At 40.2% G+C, this 16968-nt stretch overlaps 2 protein-coding genes across 5 annotated transcripts in view; one reads left to right on the top strand and one right to left on the bottom strand.

The window, feature by feature from the left end:
- Nucleotides 1-11813, top strand: part of LOC140907213 (poly(rC)-binding protein 3-like) — a 713049-nt gene extending 701236 nt beyond the window's left edge. For 2 of the 4 annotated variants that reach the window (XM_073332635.1, XM_073332633.1), the window contains one exon: nucleotides 10951-11813. In XM_073332635.1, the coding sequence (XP_073188736.1) occupies nucleotides 10951-10971 (21 nt within the window). In that variant the 3' untranslated portion in view covers nucleotides 10972-11813. Of the gene's footprint in view, nucleotides 385-10950 lie in introns of those variants that run through there. The other 2 variants (XM_073332636.1, XM_073332634.1) reach the window with 1 other exon arrangement.
- Nucleotides 4542-16968, bottom strand: part of ZNF830 (zinc finger protein 830) — a 31460-nt gene continuing 19033 nt past the window's right edge. Inside the window, exons 8-10 of the mRNA XM_073332637.1 lie at nucleotides 11820-11900; nucleotides 10428-10504; nucleotides 4542-8146 (exon numbers count right to left, since the gene is read on the bottom strand). Coding sequence (XP_073188738.1) covers nucleotides 7963-8146; nucleotides 10428-10504; nucleotides 11820-11900 — 342 coding nt within the window. The 3' untranslated portion in view covers nucleotides 4542-7962. The remainder of the gene's footprint in view (nucleotides 8147-10427; nucleotides 10505-11819; nucleotides 11901-16968) is intronic.

Below are 16968 nucleotides of genomic sequence, written 5' to 3'. Positions count from 1 at the left end.
CTTGCCCTAGTACATTAGCCACCAGACAGGACTTTTCCAAAGCCCCATGAGACAATGATTTCTATGGACTAATCTACAGTGGAATTTCTGCCATTTCTAACTTTCTTATTATTCTGAGACATCAAAATAAATACTACTTTTACTCTTTAAGCAACTGTGCTTCCTAACTCTTGTGTTGCTTTCATTACTGTTCCACTTTAACACTGTTGTGGCTCATACTGTCGAGCAAATTTTGGGGGAGTTAATTTTTGTTGATGTTCATGCTTTGCCTAGTCTGTATAAGAGCATGGGCTGTTAGTGTTCTAACTCACTGTATTCAACGATAGACTTGGCGGTAAATTAAAGAAGACTTTTTTATAAATAAATTTTTTTCCTGCTTTAAAACCACATGGTAGCTTTTTGCATACAACTTTTGTGTTGCTCTAAATGCGTTCTTTGGTAATCAGGTTGACAATTGTCTCGTTTAGAAATGGCTTCTCAAAATAATCTCATAGACAAATGGCTTGTTTGCATCAAGGATTAAAGGGTTAATCTCATCACATGTAAGGCCCCAGTGCTCTTTCGGTAGCAGCATAACAAACTGCAGTATCAGCAACATCAAACAGGCCACTAGACGATCCTGGTGGCTGATTTTTTAAAGCATTTACAGACATGACTACATGGGACCAAGCTCTGTCACAGGTTATATTGGGTAGTGTTTTACTTGGCGACTAATCCCGTGTGGATTTTATCGGTCTTCGAGTGGGGTAAATTACTACTCAGAAGGACTGGAGGTGGCAGAATTTGGCCCATAATAATGAGATTTAAAGAACCACTCCCCACCCCTATTTCTCATTTAAGACCAGGATTGATTTTTGATCAGCCAGGGAAGAAAAGCAAACACAGCCAGGTACTGAGTCTGAATGGCCTTTGTTGGTTTCATGCCTCTATTGCTTACAACACTGCACATTGCTTTGGGGGGCAGAGATGCCCAAACTTTATCCACCCAAGGACTGCATTGGAACTATGCCAGCAATCCAAGGGCCATAGTCAATCAAAAATATGTAGTTAACCTCGTCTTTCATACGGAGGCTTGGCCCATAGAAACTACTGATTGCGTCATGCAAAGGTCCTTGACTCGTCCAGTGTCCTGTTTGGATCTGATGGAGTGCTGCAAACTGACACCTGTAGCCTCCATGATGGGCTATGCCTTTATATTAAAGATAGGAGTAACCAGGAGCATTGGCTAACTTTGTGGGCTGCACGCTGGCTACCTCTCCTGTAGGGCATTTGCAACCTTTTCATACGTTGTAATACCCTTGGTGACGCTGTGGTTTTGCAGCGCATGCAAGTAATATGAACCAGTCTATATCCAACTCAGCTGAAGAATCCCAGAACCCCTAGCTCAGGCAAGGACTCTTCCTGAAGGCGGTTAGCGTTGCAAGGGCAGGCCCATAAGATGCATGTTTCTGACTCAGTGCCTTGAAAAGGTATCAAGGTGCTGCCTTAGTGGAGCTAGCCACAGCTATGCTTTCAAACCTGTAGGTACATGTTGAAGTCCCTGATAAAATGTTTGTTACGTTAAGACTTATTGTAACTAATTTTATGCTTTAAATAAGGCAAGTTGTAGTTTCTTTACTGGAAATGACCTCCAAGTTCTTGTTTTTTCAAGTGCCACTGACATTTCTCCTGACCTCCAGCATGGTATTAGTGCCTATAAGTACATAGCGGCAGTGTTAAATGCTGAGTGGGCGAGGACTGTCTTGCTGTCAGTTGTAATACTAGGTATGAGCCATCAGGCGTTTGCATTTGTATGACGGTCTTCATACAAACTCTTCCCAAGCACCTTAACAAAGACACTTACAGACGAGTGGGGGGACTAGAATGAGAAATAAAGCAGCCTAAGCAAGGGCTCACAAGCGAGCTTAAAACCAAGAGCAGGTTTGACAAAGTGGAAAGCTACAGGGAGTCTGTTCCAAAGGGCAGGCGCTCTCCACAGTGGGCTGTGCGAAACCAGTGGTGGGCGCTGTGGGGAGCGTGGCTGGAGAGGAGACGGGCTGAGTTGGTGAAAAGCAGGGGACCGATCCTGGCAGGTTTTTCAAAACGAGGAGAAATTCTGGCTAGCCGTTGAAAATGAAGTCGAAGCTAGTGCAATTGTCTGCAAAGGAAGGGTTATGTGGTCACACTTGTGCATGGGTAACGCAAAGCGAGCAGCAGCACGCACAGTCCAGCATGCTGGGCCTTGGGGCGGGCCCAGAGGCAAGCTGTTGCAGTAACCAAAAGAGGCACGTGAGGCTTGATTTCAGCCAAGGCAATGGCGTGACCAGACAAATTAGCCTAGGGATGTTATCGAGACAGCATCAGCGTGTATGGTGCTTTGCTGGCAAAGAAAGCCCTGAGAGCTGCCCCACAGAGTTTACAGTCTAGGCCAGACAAAATAGTGTGGGAGTGATGACATCACACAAAAGGTTGGGGGGGGGGCAGCAAACCGCAAGTGGGAGAAGGGGAGCCCATCCCCTCACAAACACACACAGAGAAAGGCAAACTGGTCAGATGCAGCAATATAAAACCATGGACACAAGATCCTTGCAAAAGGTGCACTGAAATCTGCTTTAATGAGGTGAATGCACTTGTGGGCAAGGGATGTGGCTGGTGGGGCGTTGACACAGAGGAATAATTTACATTGCCAACGTTTGGATTTTTTTTTTGGTAAAACACTCTAGGCTGCACTAATCCTGCAGGTTCCGTTTACCAAAATACTGTCATTATAAGTCGTCTAAATTAGGTCAAGCAGCAGTGGAGGTTCGTTCCCTCGCTAAACGGAACTATGCGGGGCCAACTCGCCTCTTTCTGCTGTGCATACGTTCATGGGCGCAAAGAATGTTCACGGGAACAGACCACCCGCTGTTGGCGTCAGCTTCTGCACCCCATCCCGTGACTTGTTAAAAGAAATCCCCCACTGGGCCGTGCCCTGTGTATTAATGCATAGCTTCTACAGAGCATTTTTCAGCTCTGAATCGCAAAGGCTGTCAGCTAGAGCATGACTCATGATGCTAGGTCTCAAAAGGCACAATACTCAAGTACAGTGAAAGTAATTTAGGGCTGCTTTTTGGTAGCTTTTGTTGTAGCTCAGCAAGCAGGAAGGAGCTTACTGGTCTCAGCATCCAGTTAGAAATACCAAATAGACCTGGAATGACAACCTTCAAATTTGGGCATGGACAGCACAGGCCTTTTATTTGTGGTGGGCAGGTTGATGCCCAGGCTCCTGTGTTTTTGGGTAGGTTTCAGTCAGTGCCCGTATTTAAATTAAGGAAGTTTTTTGTGTCAAAATTGCCAACTCTTGCTATGTAGACTGGCTTGTGACAGCTACCCACGGCCTCCTCCTGCCTATGAAAATGGGAGAAGTTGAGACAAACTCACCAAGATGAGTCTTCCTAATTCTGAAGATAGCACTGTGCTCATTTTTCACTCCCAAACATCTGTAAGTTTGCCTTGTTTGAAAACCTCCCTGTAGATGTTTTGAGACACCCTGGGGTGCTAGACACACTTCTCTAATTGACTTTCAGTGGGACTCCAATCAGCACCTTTGAAAATCTCCCCTCTTCTTTTGAGGCTACAAAGCAAGAGTTACCCATTCAAGCTACAAACATGAGAAGCCTGAAGTTTGAAATCCAGACTAATTTAAAAACTAACGAACTTGTCTTAGAAGTTGAATAGCATGTTTTCTTGCACAAGTGGCCTTGAAGTGGTAATTGTTTGAATGGTTAATAACCCAATGTATCCACTATTGGTTTTTGTATGAAAGTTTACTTTATCTATAGTACTGCTTTAACGAGTAATGATAAATTGTTCAGTGTGGCTGATTTTAAGTTCCTGTTTGTGCAAGGCCACTTCTGATACTAGGCTCTGCTAAAAAGGAGGTTTGAGTCCTGCCTTGCTGGCACACTAATAGATAAAAATTCCAGTTCTAGAGGTCACTGTTAACATCACCACAACAGACCTTTTCTAGAAGCTTCCTGAGTAAGAGCTGAAGTACTGGACAACTTCTCTTGTCCCATTATTCTCCTTGAAAATTGTGTCTTCTGGGGCAATTGTTTCTATGAATGATGGAGCTCTTAAGAGACTGTCCTTTCAAGAAAAAGACATACTGGCCCATTTTCATTCTTAAAGGGACTATCAATAGGACTCAATGCTGTCAAATGCAGCAGTAATTTCAGTTTCTCAGCAATATGCATGATGCTATTGATTGGTTCATTATCGGTTACTTAATGTTGCATGAATTTCCTCCAAGAAACAAAGAGGAATTAGTTAGGAGAGTCCTTTGGCTCACTGGACATGCTTGCCAAGCATTCATAATACCCAAAAGACGACAATTTGTTTAGTTAATGTACTTGGTCTAAGTGCACAAATCTGTTCTAGTTCTGACAGCTAACAAGGATAGGAAAGTAGGTCTATTCTAAAAGAATTAAAAAGATTGCATTAAGATGCAGTAGTATTCTGATTCCAAAGGTAAATACTGACTCTCGAGCTTCCCCCAATTAAACAATCACGAAGATGATAGAGACTTTGCCAGCTGTATTTTTAATGCTCATTTCCCTTCCCCATTCCTTGTACATACAGTAAAAAAGAAATATTCTTCAAACATGCACAAAAAATGAAGAGAACTGAAGCCCACAAAATTATAAAGTTAGACATGCAATATAATTTCAGTTATAAAAATGAAGTGTACATCCATGTTGCTCTATGCAGGCTGTCCTTAGAATCAGCCATGTCTGTTCCACTTTCTCTGATCAGAACATTAAGACCAATGACAAGACAGGCCCTTAATCAAATCAGTCCTTGGAAACATACTAGACCCCCCACTGAGAGCGCTAAACAGGACATACATAAGTTTCTGGTTGTCTAAACACAAGAAACTGGTGTGTTGGCTTCAGCCTACTTCTGCCAAGTATTAGAATTATGCAGTGTTGTACCCATGTTGGTCCCAGGATATTACAGAGAGGAGGTAATATCTTTTATTGAACCAACTTCTGTTGGTGAGAGAGACAGGCTTTTGAGCTACACAGAGCTCTTCTTCAGGTTCGGGAGAGTGAAGTCAAGTCAACCTAAATTATGTTGGAGTACAGCCACTGCAGTAATTAAATCACGTTTGCACGTCCACACTACTCTTCTTGGGTTGGTGGTGCACGTCCTCACCAGGAGCCCTTGCACCGATTTAACTGTCACTGTGGGTCATTGTGGCACAGCTACTGAAAGGCAGCAAGTTGATGTAAGCAACGCAGTGACTACACTGAGACTGCATCAACTTAACTACATTGCCGTAAGCTCTACCCCTCTCATGGAGGTGCGGTTATTCATGCCATATCAATACACTTACTGGGGATTGATGCTGCTGCAATCGGTGCAGCAGGGGTTGATTTAGCGGGTCTAGTGAAGACCCACTACATCGACCACAGAGCACTCTCCAGTTAACTCTGGTTCTCCACCAGAACAAAATTAAGTCGACAGGCGAGTGTCTCCCGTCAATGCAGTACGGTGTACACCCCAGTAAGTTGACCTAAGCTACGTCATCTTCAGCTACTTTATCCACATAGCTGGAGTAGTGTGTAGACAAGGCCTAAATTGATGTAGTGGGCAAGTTACACCAGTGGGAGCTACATTTTAGTGTAGTAAACACTTAGCGTTAGGTCAACGCAAGGCACCTTATGTCAACCTAACTGTAGTGCTGACCAGCCCTTAGAGTATCACAGTCAAGTATGAGGTGGAACAGATTATTTAGCATAAATAGTTAACCTTTCAATGGTCCCTTGAAATGTGTGTTAACTATTTATGCTAAACAATCTGTTCCACCTTCTATTTAACTTTGACACTCTGATTAGGTTTCCCAGACCTAAAGAAGAGCTCTTTGTAAACTCAAAAGCTTGTGTCTCTCACCAAACAGAAGTTGGTTCAATAAAAGATAATAGAGACAAGGTGGGTGAGATAATATCAGAGTTAAGAGTCTGTGCAGCTCTCCTTGGTGGACTAGTGGGGCGGTGGGACTAGTGGGGTGGAAAGAGTATGCAGTGGGAAAAAACTGTACATCAGACACTGTCCAGAATTTATGGAAAATGAAGGAAACTGTACTTACAGAAAATAGCAAGGCTGCCAGTCATTCAACAAATATTCCCATTGCCTCCATCTTTCTGAGCAGGAACTTTCATTCCTAAACAAGAGGGGAGCTACTCTCACTATTTCACTCATTGCACTATGATATGCATCCAGTAATACTGAAATTCAAAGTATTAATACACTGCCATGTTTATTCTTCGCCAATTAAATTAGTAACTTGCCAATCTGTTCAAGATTTGTTCTAATATAGTTTTTGAATGTTTCTGTTTATAAGTCAGTGACACATGGAAACCATTCTTGCCAAATTTCTGGATATTACCCATGAGAGATTAGTTGCAAAGTTAGACTTGAAAATTTTTTTTAAAGTATTGGTTGTGCTTGTTTTTTGTACTTATTGAGCAAAAAATATCACGAATGCAGACCAGTATATGTGGTCAGAATACAGTGATCCTCTGTTCTGTTAAGGATTGTATGAATTTTACTTTTCACAACTTTATTATAATCACATAGCTGGAATATTGGGAATATGTAAAGTAGCAGAAGTAAAGTAGGGTCAAGAGAATCAAGAGAAACAGTTCTCACACAGAATGTTCATTGTAAAAGATGCTACAAAAGTGACACCTACCTTGAGTGAGCAAGAACAGTTTTTCCCTGAAAGAAACACTCTGGTGAGCAGTAGATATAACCTGTGCCCAGACTGGCTTAAATTAATTGTGTGGTAAATTTATTCACTATTCCTTTTTTACTTCCTCTCCAAACCTACCTTGTAATATAACCCCAAACACAAACCTTTTACAAAACTGGAGGTTAAAAAAATAAGCAGACTTTCCACAACTCTACTTCTCGGGACCAAACAGAAAAGTCCATTCAGATTTTCAGAAGTTCCTGCTAGCTCAGTACATTTGAGGGCTTTTAGGGCTTGCAAAGCTCAAAAGAGCATATGATTCTTAAAAAATAGAATCTGTCTCTAATTTAGCCAGGACATACGGAATTTCAGTAAATTCCTTGCTCCCCTTTTGTGTTAACTCAATTTTGTCCTGTTCTCTGGTTCTTAACTTTAAAATGTTATTTACCCATTTGCACACTTGAAAGAAAACAGAATTCCAAGGCTCCCTTGAAAGCTTCCAATATTTACAACTAAAATAAATCAGGTTTATTTTGAAGTTATTCTTCCAGTGCCAACTGGGCTTCCAGTGCAGTGCTCCAAGTTGCTTACCCATTTCATCCCTCTGCTCAAGAGTTTTCAGGCATGTTCCAGTCCGTAATCGCATTAATGAAAACAGATTGAGTTCAGCACAATCTTCTGCAACATGCACGGCCACTGTAGCATGGCAGGAGATCAGAGTATTACAATTTGTCCACAATCTGTTACTCAATGTTTCTGGATTCTTAGGTCATTTACATATCAAAGAGTAAAACTAACAGATCCTGCCTTGGACGACTGACACTGTATTTTACTAGCAATTTCTAAAACATCCTGGACAAAGCAGAGTTTCCTATCTGAAAGGACACTATACACTGTCATCTTGGTTGGTAAGAACTACAGCACAGGACAACTCATAGCTCTGACTTAGTTTGTGTTACACTCCCAGAAGTCTATATTGACTATAAAATTACTTGCTCATTTTAGTAGGAAATTACAATAATAATTTTAATAGGAAAGTTATATTCAAACTTGTAAAACATTTACAATGTACAACCTTTACACAAAATAATATTCCATTTTAGACCTACAGAGATTCAGACACTTTTTACAGTTAACCTCATTAGTACCTGCAAGATCCTTCTTAAAAATAAATATTTTAACAAAAACTTCTGATAAAAAGTAGTAATACCACAGATCAATAGAATATTGAGCATGCCACTGAAATGCTACAACAAAGCCCCTTTCACTCTCCAATCTTGAGACAGCAAATCCTGCAATTCTCCTTCATCTTCACTACCAATAGCCTCATCCTCTTTCTCCTGGATTGCTCTTAATCTCATGGCTTCCTTAAATTTATCTTTCATTACATCCTGGCGGTTACGCAGCAGCTCAACACGGCGGTAACATTCACTGTAAAAAGGTAAAAACATTTAGTTAACATTTATGGCCTTTGCCAAATTAAAAAAAAACAGATTTTCCCACAATACTGGGAGTGCTTCTCCTGTCAAAAAACATGAAAGACATACAAACGTTAAAATTCAAATAAGCCTTTCACAATAGACCCATATGATTATCTAACATTTTGCTGTAGTCCTATGGAAGCAGACTGAAGAAGTAGAGTGCCTTGGTCATAGCTTTTCTTACAAAGATGTCAAAAGCAACAACAGATCAAATCACAATCCTGTGATAATTTGATTCAAAAATATCAAAGATATGAAACCACTCGGTCAAATTCTGTAGAGAAGGAAAAAAGCTCAAACCAGTCTTTTCAATTTTTGTCTAAGATGTTATTTCACCTGAGGTGGAAAAGGGCGCACATGGATTTTTATTGCTATCTGTTAGGACACACAGAAGTAGTACTTTTAAATGGAAGCCTGGCAAGGTGTTGTAGCCCTGGCACTTCACCATTTAAAGAATGTGTGCTACAGTAAGCCTCTGAACTTGTGTTTGGTCGTCAGATTTTGCATTTGCTTTAAAGTGCAGTTTGACACTGATAACTATGTAAAAATGATAACTCTTACTAGTGAACAGGATCTGTTCCTTCAAATACTAAATTGTATCTGCTTACTTGATTTCAATATGTTTTTTACTTCTTCTCACTCCTATTAGTCCTGCAGATTCAATACAGAGAAAAGAGCTTAAAGCTGGATCCTAATCACGGAGGCAAGCATGGAACACCATACTGTCATGTTTAGAGAGTTACTTTCAAAGCATACCTGCACTTTGTGATACTTCATTTGATCTAGAATACAATCAGTTTTAAAAGGCAGTTGACCTTACACTCCCAAAACTGGATTTCACCAGCTTTACCAGGCCATTTTGGATTGATGCTGAGGAATGAACCACAATGGCCATTTCTCAACACTCAGTTGTATTACCAATTTTGAAAGCGCACTGGAACACGCACTCACAGACAGGCTTTAGGAATTGAACACAAAATGTCTAAGGTGCTTCACAGGAGACACTTCCACCTAACACTGAGGATCTACTCCATTTAAAGAGTTTCTCTAGAAAATACAACAGCTTCCAAAAAGCTTCATGGGCTATTTGAACATTGCCTGCATTCAAATATGCTGTTCTAAATAGAACATGAAGCTAAAAGTCTGGCCACATGGACTTCTACTTCAGACAAAATAAATTATCAATAGCAACAACCTTTGCAGCTACCTACAAATTCCTGAATTTGGTCCAACGTAATCATGAGATTTTAAATGGTGATGGTAAAAGGGACTGTTTAAACACCTTCAGGCTCTTAGTCAAAGCTCTCTCCAGAATTACAAGATCACTGTTGAAGTCGTATCTTTAGTCCCAAAAGCAACTTGACTTGGATATTATCATTAATACCATTTAAGTAGCTGCTAAATCTGCCACACTGGTTAACTATTGCTTCAGTATGAACATCTCCTTTTCACTTAAAGATGGCTGCTAGTTTTTCACTCATCGAAAAAAAAATCATCCAACTGGAAACTAGTCCTTTCCTTTCCATCAATAGCTTTGTCATGAATTGTAAATGTAACACAAAGTGACTGATTTACAGGACCATAAAAATGTCAAACTAAGTTGTATTCATCGATCCTGCTGAAGCTTAAACTAGTTGTGTCCAACTGTTTCAGTGGAACACTGCAGCTAGTGAGGGTTCACCTGATAAGGTTTATCATTCAGCAGACATTTTCAAATAATTGTCATGAGAAGCAAGGGTCCGGTTAGTCACCAAGAATTAAGACATGAATCTCCATATGAAAATTATGTTCCTAATTTTTTTGTTCAGTCTACTAAACATTGTTTAAGAGTTTGGTTCTCAAATATAGTCAGTTCACCGGAGTTCTACATGATGCAGAATCCACAGATGGAGCATGGGAAAAAGTGAACCTTGTTCAAAGGGTTTAATGAAATTTGATCTCTTCCTGTAGTTTACTGGGTGGCTCTGCCCTTACCTACTGTTCTCAGAGCTCTCAGTGCAGTCTGTCTTAGTAAACACCGGTATAATGCTACCACCCAAATCAATCATTTTATTTAAAAGGTTTTACTGTCAGGAAACCAACTGTTTTTAAAATTCAAACACTTTGATCAGTGAATATTTAAAAGTATTGCCATGATAGGTTACAGATGAAATGTCTACCCATTCTCAGGGGTGGGTGGGGGGAAGGGGGGAAATCAGAAAGCAAAGTTTGAGAAAGACCCATCTACTTACATCTGCTCATCAATTTCTCCAATCTGACGATCCAAACGTCCCTCCTCATCCTCTTCTGCCACTATTGCTTCTGAAACCTAAACCAGAAAAGCTGTGAATAAGTTCAGCCCCATTCAATCTTTCTTTCCAGTAAAAGAGCAGTACTGGAAACTAAAAGCAAGAGATTAAAGTATGTTGTAACAAAGTCACAATCCTATGTAGATCTTCCCTCCTCCAAGAGGTATGTTAATGGGACACACAGGAAAAGTCTTTGTGACTTGGGCTGAAGTTCAGTGAAAAGGACAGAACAAAATGCTACACCAAATCCCTAACTAGTCTAGCTCCTTCTTTTGAATTTTTTAGTTCAATATTAAATATTGTTTTGAAACAGAATATAAAACCAAATACATCCATCGAAAGGCTAAGATGCAACAGAACATATACATCAACATGTGGTATTTACCAATTATGTACAATAAGCCTGTTAGAAGTATTAAAATACCCACTTGATCCCAATGTATTTCTAACCTGTTATTTTTTTCAGCATATACTTTCTCAAATCTGAATGTCTGGGAGAGGCTATGCAACCAATGGTCCACGCATAACTGAGAAGATTCCTTCCTATGCTGAAGAATTGTTTGAATGGTTAATAACCAAATGTATCCACTATTGGTTTTTGTATGAAAGTTTACTTTATCTATAGTACTGCTTTAACGAGTAATGATAAATTGTTCAGCACCAGTTTTCTTAGCAGTTATTTATAATCAATTATTTTCAATTCAAAGGTTTAAAAACATTAAAGGCAGCAAATGAGAATACCAGGTATCTATCACAATGTCTGTACAGTGTACATCGGGAAGGTGTAAAATCGGACTCTGATACAAGGTTTCCTGCAACCCTAAGAAGTAAGGCATTAGAATATTGAAAAACTGGGGCCAATCAGGATGTGGTCTGTGTAAATTCCTCTAAAACATTCCCTACTTTAGGGGTGTTTGTCAAGTTTAAATTCACCACAAAACAAACACTCTTATAGCTTGTACAGGGATTAAAGTGTTTAGAGAGAGAGGTAATTTTCAGATTTTAAAATTAAATGTTTCTGAAGCAGCAGCTAGGAATATGGTCCATTGCCTGCAGATGGGAAACTGTCAAGGTGTGCCTGCTATCTCACTTAAATCCAGCCTAGTGTATTTAATTAGACAGGTTTGTCATCAAAAGCTCTTTCCACTTAACTTTTCCTTGAGTGTAAAATGCAGGGACCTTTCGCTCAGCTGTAAAGTGTGTTTAACTGCACACTGCATTGTGACAAGCAGTCGTCAAATACAGTATGTCACTCACTCTGCCAAGCTGCATGAAATGGTTGTTTTTCCAATTATGTACTGTATTTAGAAGCGATAAAGAGATTCCACTACTCACTGTGTTGACTTGTCGCATTGCCTTCTGAAATTCGTCCCACTCTTTGTCCATCTGATCCTTTGGAGCATCAACCTTTCGCACCTAGTGAATGTGAAAAACCAAAATTCTTTAGTAACTGCCTAATGATTCTCGCTGGTGTTCTAAAACCAATAGGAGAAACAAAACATATATTCTGCTATTTACTAAGAAAGTTTTGACAGCAAGTAAATGCTTTGTCTCAAATAATGCATATGAACAAACAGCCATCTTTCATGATTTTGAAAAGAAAATCCGATTCTAGACCTAGATGGAAAAAACCTGCCTGTACAAAATGTATGATTACAATATTGAGGAAAAGCAGGTGACCATGAATGGATGGCACAGGATGTTAGGCCAGGTTGCTTTCAGCATCCCAATCTGGTAATATGATAGCTTCTATTTTTGACTGTTTTCAGTGTCCAGTTACTTGCATGGTATTATATTTTATGAATCACCATCTGTCCAATAGTATACCGCAGTCTTAGTGGTTTTTGAGATATCTGTCTTTAAAAAAAAAATGGCAAATGAACCAAACAATCAAAGACTGTAACAGAAATGCCCATGACTCTCAATTAGGTCTCTCACCAGAGATTGTGACATGAATCATGTGCTTGATGAATAATAATGTCTGGGTCACCATTCTTTACTCTATGCTACTTTAGGATGAGTAATGAAGCTAAGAGGAACTAAACAGTTTGAAGAAGATTTGTGGATCCTCCTTTCTAGTTCAGCTTTCTTTTCATTTTATCCATTCCTGTCTTTTACCAATATGGCAATCCTTATAATGTAAAATGGCCAGTCATTTACATGCTTTGTTCTTGATCGATTAGACAACATGCAACAGTATAAAATAAGTCATTATTAACTGAGGAGTTTGAAAGCAAACTACATACTGGGAGATCTAACACTTCCATCATTCCATAGTTCTGTTTTGTGGTTATTCCTATCATGGTTACATGTATTGTACTGTTGTTACGTACGGTGGTTTTGCCTTTTGTAAGTCATGACTATTTGTATTTCTTATAATAAACTTAAACACGAACAAGACAGAATTATTTTTCCTTGAAGTGTGTATCTGATCAAACATTTAAATGCATTAGTAACCCCTGATATTAATACCAGATTTCAAAGAGCTGTTTTTAAACACACAAAACCAGAGAAAATTGCAAAAACAGGCAGCATCTCTGAACATTTTGTCTACGATTCCTGCCAAGAATCACTGTAACAGTCTGAGATTACAGTGCCACCAACATGGTGGTGGTACTCCTCTCCATATGAGCTAAACTGGAAGGAGTTAATTAGCAAAAGCTTTGTGCCACTGGCAGCGAACAAATAAAGCAACAGTTCCTTTCAATGCCTACATGCTTGTGAATTGTGTTAAGAAACTGGGTCAAAGAGAGACCACTACCTAGCACTGCCCGTGCACTGGCAGACGTCCTGCCTGAAGACTGTTCCTTGCACACAGCATCCATCACCTGCAGGACTCTCTCCCCTCTTCCACTTGCACATCACTCGAATCACAGCTCTAGACACTACTATCATAGCCCCAACCCCTAGCACCTCATCTACACCAGCAACACAAAGGGTTCATTTTAAAATAACCATTTATTTTAAGTTTCCCCCAAGTAGGGATCAAACTTCTAAGCACTCTACACATTATACTATGTACGTTATTCTGGTGCAGACAACATGAAGCGCTTAATCATCTGGTGGCTCCTGCAGGGCTCATGTGGAATGGCAGGAAAAATACCACTGAGGCTAGTGCTACTGCAGGTAACAGCATACATGTAAGTTTGAGATGTCAGTGTTCAGTCCTCATAACAAGGCTAACATCTCAGGTGCCAAGCATGGTTATTGCAGTTCTATCAGCAAGCTCTGAAATTACTTTTCTGCAGTAGAGCAATTCATGGCTTACCAAAAAAAAGCTACCCTTCTCAACTATATTCTTCAAAATTAAGTAGCCCCATTTCCGGGTGCATGAAGAAACCTATTGTGCACGCCACATGCAAGCATAGCTAGAAGCATGGCTGGTGCTGAAAGTATCCCACCAGAGAAAATAAAATAGTTTCAGGCTGGTAAAGATCAGAGGGGGCTTGAGGAAGGATACAAAAAATAAAACAAGAGGCTGCTTTCTAGCAGCGTTCCTTATTGTTGTGTTATATTAATATATCTCTTCTTCTATACATACAAGCGTGTAATCAGGAGACATTAAAAACATCCACGGCATCATCTCACACTAAGACGGAAGGTGGCTACAAGTATTTGCTTTATAAGCCATGAGGTAAAGTCATTAACACACCAAGAGTGTTCATAATTCTCAGGCATGTTCAATACAAAGACATATTCAGTGAAAAGAAAGAATTTTCCACAAATTTTCCTGCCCATCACATGGTTTGCCAATTTGACAAAGCAATATTAGAGTGTACAGATGTGCACAGCTATCAAATTTGCAGTCAATTTTACATACAAATGTAAAAATATATTCTCTTGCATATCTTCCAAACAAGTTATGCTATTTTCATGAGTGGATACAAAATAAGGGCATCACCTGGTATACAAGATGTTGCAAATTTGGACCAGAACAAAATTTCACCTTTTATGGTGATTTTGGCCCCAAACCTCTCATGACCCCTCTCCCCCAGCCAAAAAATGTTTTCTACTGGGGCAGCAAAGAGAAAGGGTGAGAGCTAGCTTGCTGTTTGAGTGGGCTAGTATTGTAAGTAGATTAATGTACATCTTCACTCCTAACATCCAGCTGACATTTTAGCCTCAATAAAACTTCCTTTAAACCATGAGAAAGCTGTATTGCAAACAACTGCTTAGAATAAACTCAGTCTGAAAGGATGCTCAGACCCCATGTATATTGTTAGCACTCTTCCCTTCCATGTCCTTATATTAATATACATTGAATATAGAATTGTTGGAGTGGAAGGGACCTCAAGGGTCCTCTAGTCCAGTTCAGGACTAAGTATTATCTAGACCATCCTTGACAGGTGTTTGTCCAACCTGCACTGAAAAATCTCCAATGATGGAGATTCCACAACCTCCCTAGGCAATTTATTCCAGTGCTTAATCACCCTGACAGTTCGGATGTTTTTCCTAATGTCCAAACTAAACCTCCCTTGCTGACGAGAAGCAATTTAAGCTCATTGCTTCTCATCCTATCCTCAGAGGTTAAGAAGAACAATTCTTCTCCCTCCTCCTTGTAACAACCTTTTATGTACTTGAAAACTGTTATGTCCCCTCTCAGTCTTCTCTTTTCCAGAATAAACAAACCCAATTTTTTCAATCGTCCCTCATACGTCATGTTTTCTAGACCTTTAATCGTTGTTGCTCTTCTCTGGACTTTCCCCAATTTGGCCACATCTTTCCTGAAATGTGGTGTCCAAAACTGGACATAATACTCCAACTGAGGCCTAATCAAGGCCGAGTAGAGCGGAAGAATTACTTCCTCATGTCTTGCTTACAACTCTCCTGCTAATTCATCCCAGAATTATGTTTGCTGCTTTTTGCAACAGTGTTACACTGTTCACTTGTATTTAGCTTGTGATCCGTGATGAACCCAAGATCCCTTTCTGTAATACTCCTTCCTATGCAGTCATTTCCCATTTTGTGTGTGTGCACCTGATTGTTTCTTCCTAAGTGGTGTATTTTGCATTTGTCCTTAATGAATTTCATCCTATTTACTTCAGATGATTACTCCAGTTTGTCCAGATCTCCTTGAATTTTAATCCTATCCTCCAAAACAGTGGTTCTCATCCAGAGGTCTGGGGTCCCCTGTGGGGGCACAAGCAGGTTTTAGGGGGTCTGCCAAGCAGGGCTGGCGATAGACTCGCTAGAGCCCAGGGCAGAAAGCTAAAGCCCCGCCACGTGGGACTGCAGCCCAGGGCCTCAAGCCCATCACCCAGGGCTGAAGCCAAAGCCTGAGGAACTTAGCTTCACGGTGCCTTCTGTGGCATGGGGCCCTGGGAAATTGCCCTCCTTGCTACTCCCCTAATGCCGGTCCTGGATTTTATATGCACAAAACCATTTGTTGTGGCACACATGGGCCGTGGAGTTTTTATAGCATGTTGGGGGGCCTCAGAAAAACGTTGAGAACCCCTGCTCCAAAGCACTTGCAACCTCTCCCAGCTTGGTATCATCCACAAACTTTATAAATGTACTCTCTATGCCATTATCTAACTCACTGATGAAGATATTGAACAGAACTGGACCCAGAACTGATCTCTGCGGAACCCCCACCGCGATATGCCCTTCCAACTTGACTGTGAACCACAGATAACTACTCTCTGGGAACGGTTTTCCAACCAGTTATGCACCCACCTTATAGTAGCTTCATCTAGGTGGTAGTTCTCTAGTTTGTTTATGAGAAGGTCATGCAAGACAGTATAAAAAGCCTTACTAAAGTCAAGCTATACCACATCTAATGCTTCTCCCCTATCCACAAGGCTTGTTACCCTCTCAAAGAAAACTATTAGGTTGATTTGACACTATTTGTTCTTGACAAATCCATGCTGATTGTTACTCATCAACTTATTATCTTCTAGGTGTTTGTAAATTGATTGCTTAATTATTTGCTGCATTATCTTTCCCGGTACTAAAGTTAAGCTAACTGGTCTGTAATTCTCCAATTTGTCTTTATTTCCCTTTTTATAGATTGGAAAAGGGCAAATATAGTGCCAGTCCTCTAGAATCATTCCCATCTTCCATGACTTTTTGAAGATAATCACTAATGACTCAGATATCTCCTCAATCAGCTCCTTGAGTATTCTAGGAGGTATTTCATCAAGCCCTGGTGACTTGAAGACATCTAACTTGTCTAAGTAATTTTTAACTTGTTCTTTATCTATTTTAGTCTCTGATCCTACCTCATTTTCAGTGGCATTCACTATGTTAGATGTCCAGTCGCTACTAATCTCTTCGGTGAAAACTGAAAAAAAAGTTTAGCACTTCTGCCATTTCCACATTTTCTGTTATTGTCCCCCGCCTCCATTAAGTAATGGGCCTACCCTGTCCTTGGTCTTCCTCTTGCTTCTAATACTTTCACATACATCAATGCGAAACCATTTAATTGGTCATTCTCACTTATTTTGATCTGAAAGGTTCACCCACTACTCTGAGTATTACTAAG

Source organism: Lepidochelys kempii, chromosome 2 (genome assembly GCF_965140265.1).
Source record: "Lepidochelys kempii isolate rLepKem1 chromosome 2, rLepKem1.hap2, whole genome shotgun sequence".
Classification (NCBI taxonomy): domain Eukaryota; kingdom Metazoa; phylum Chordata; order Testudines; family Cheloniidae; genus Lepidochelys; species Lepidochelys kempii.
This window is presented reverse-complemented; position numbering and strand designations above follow the sequence as displayed.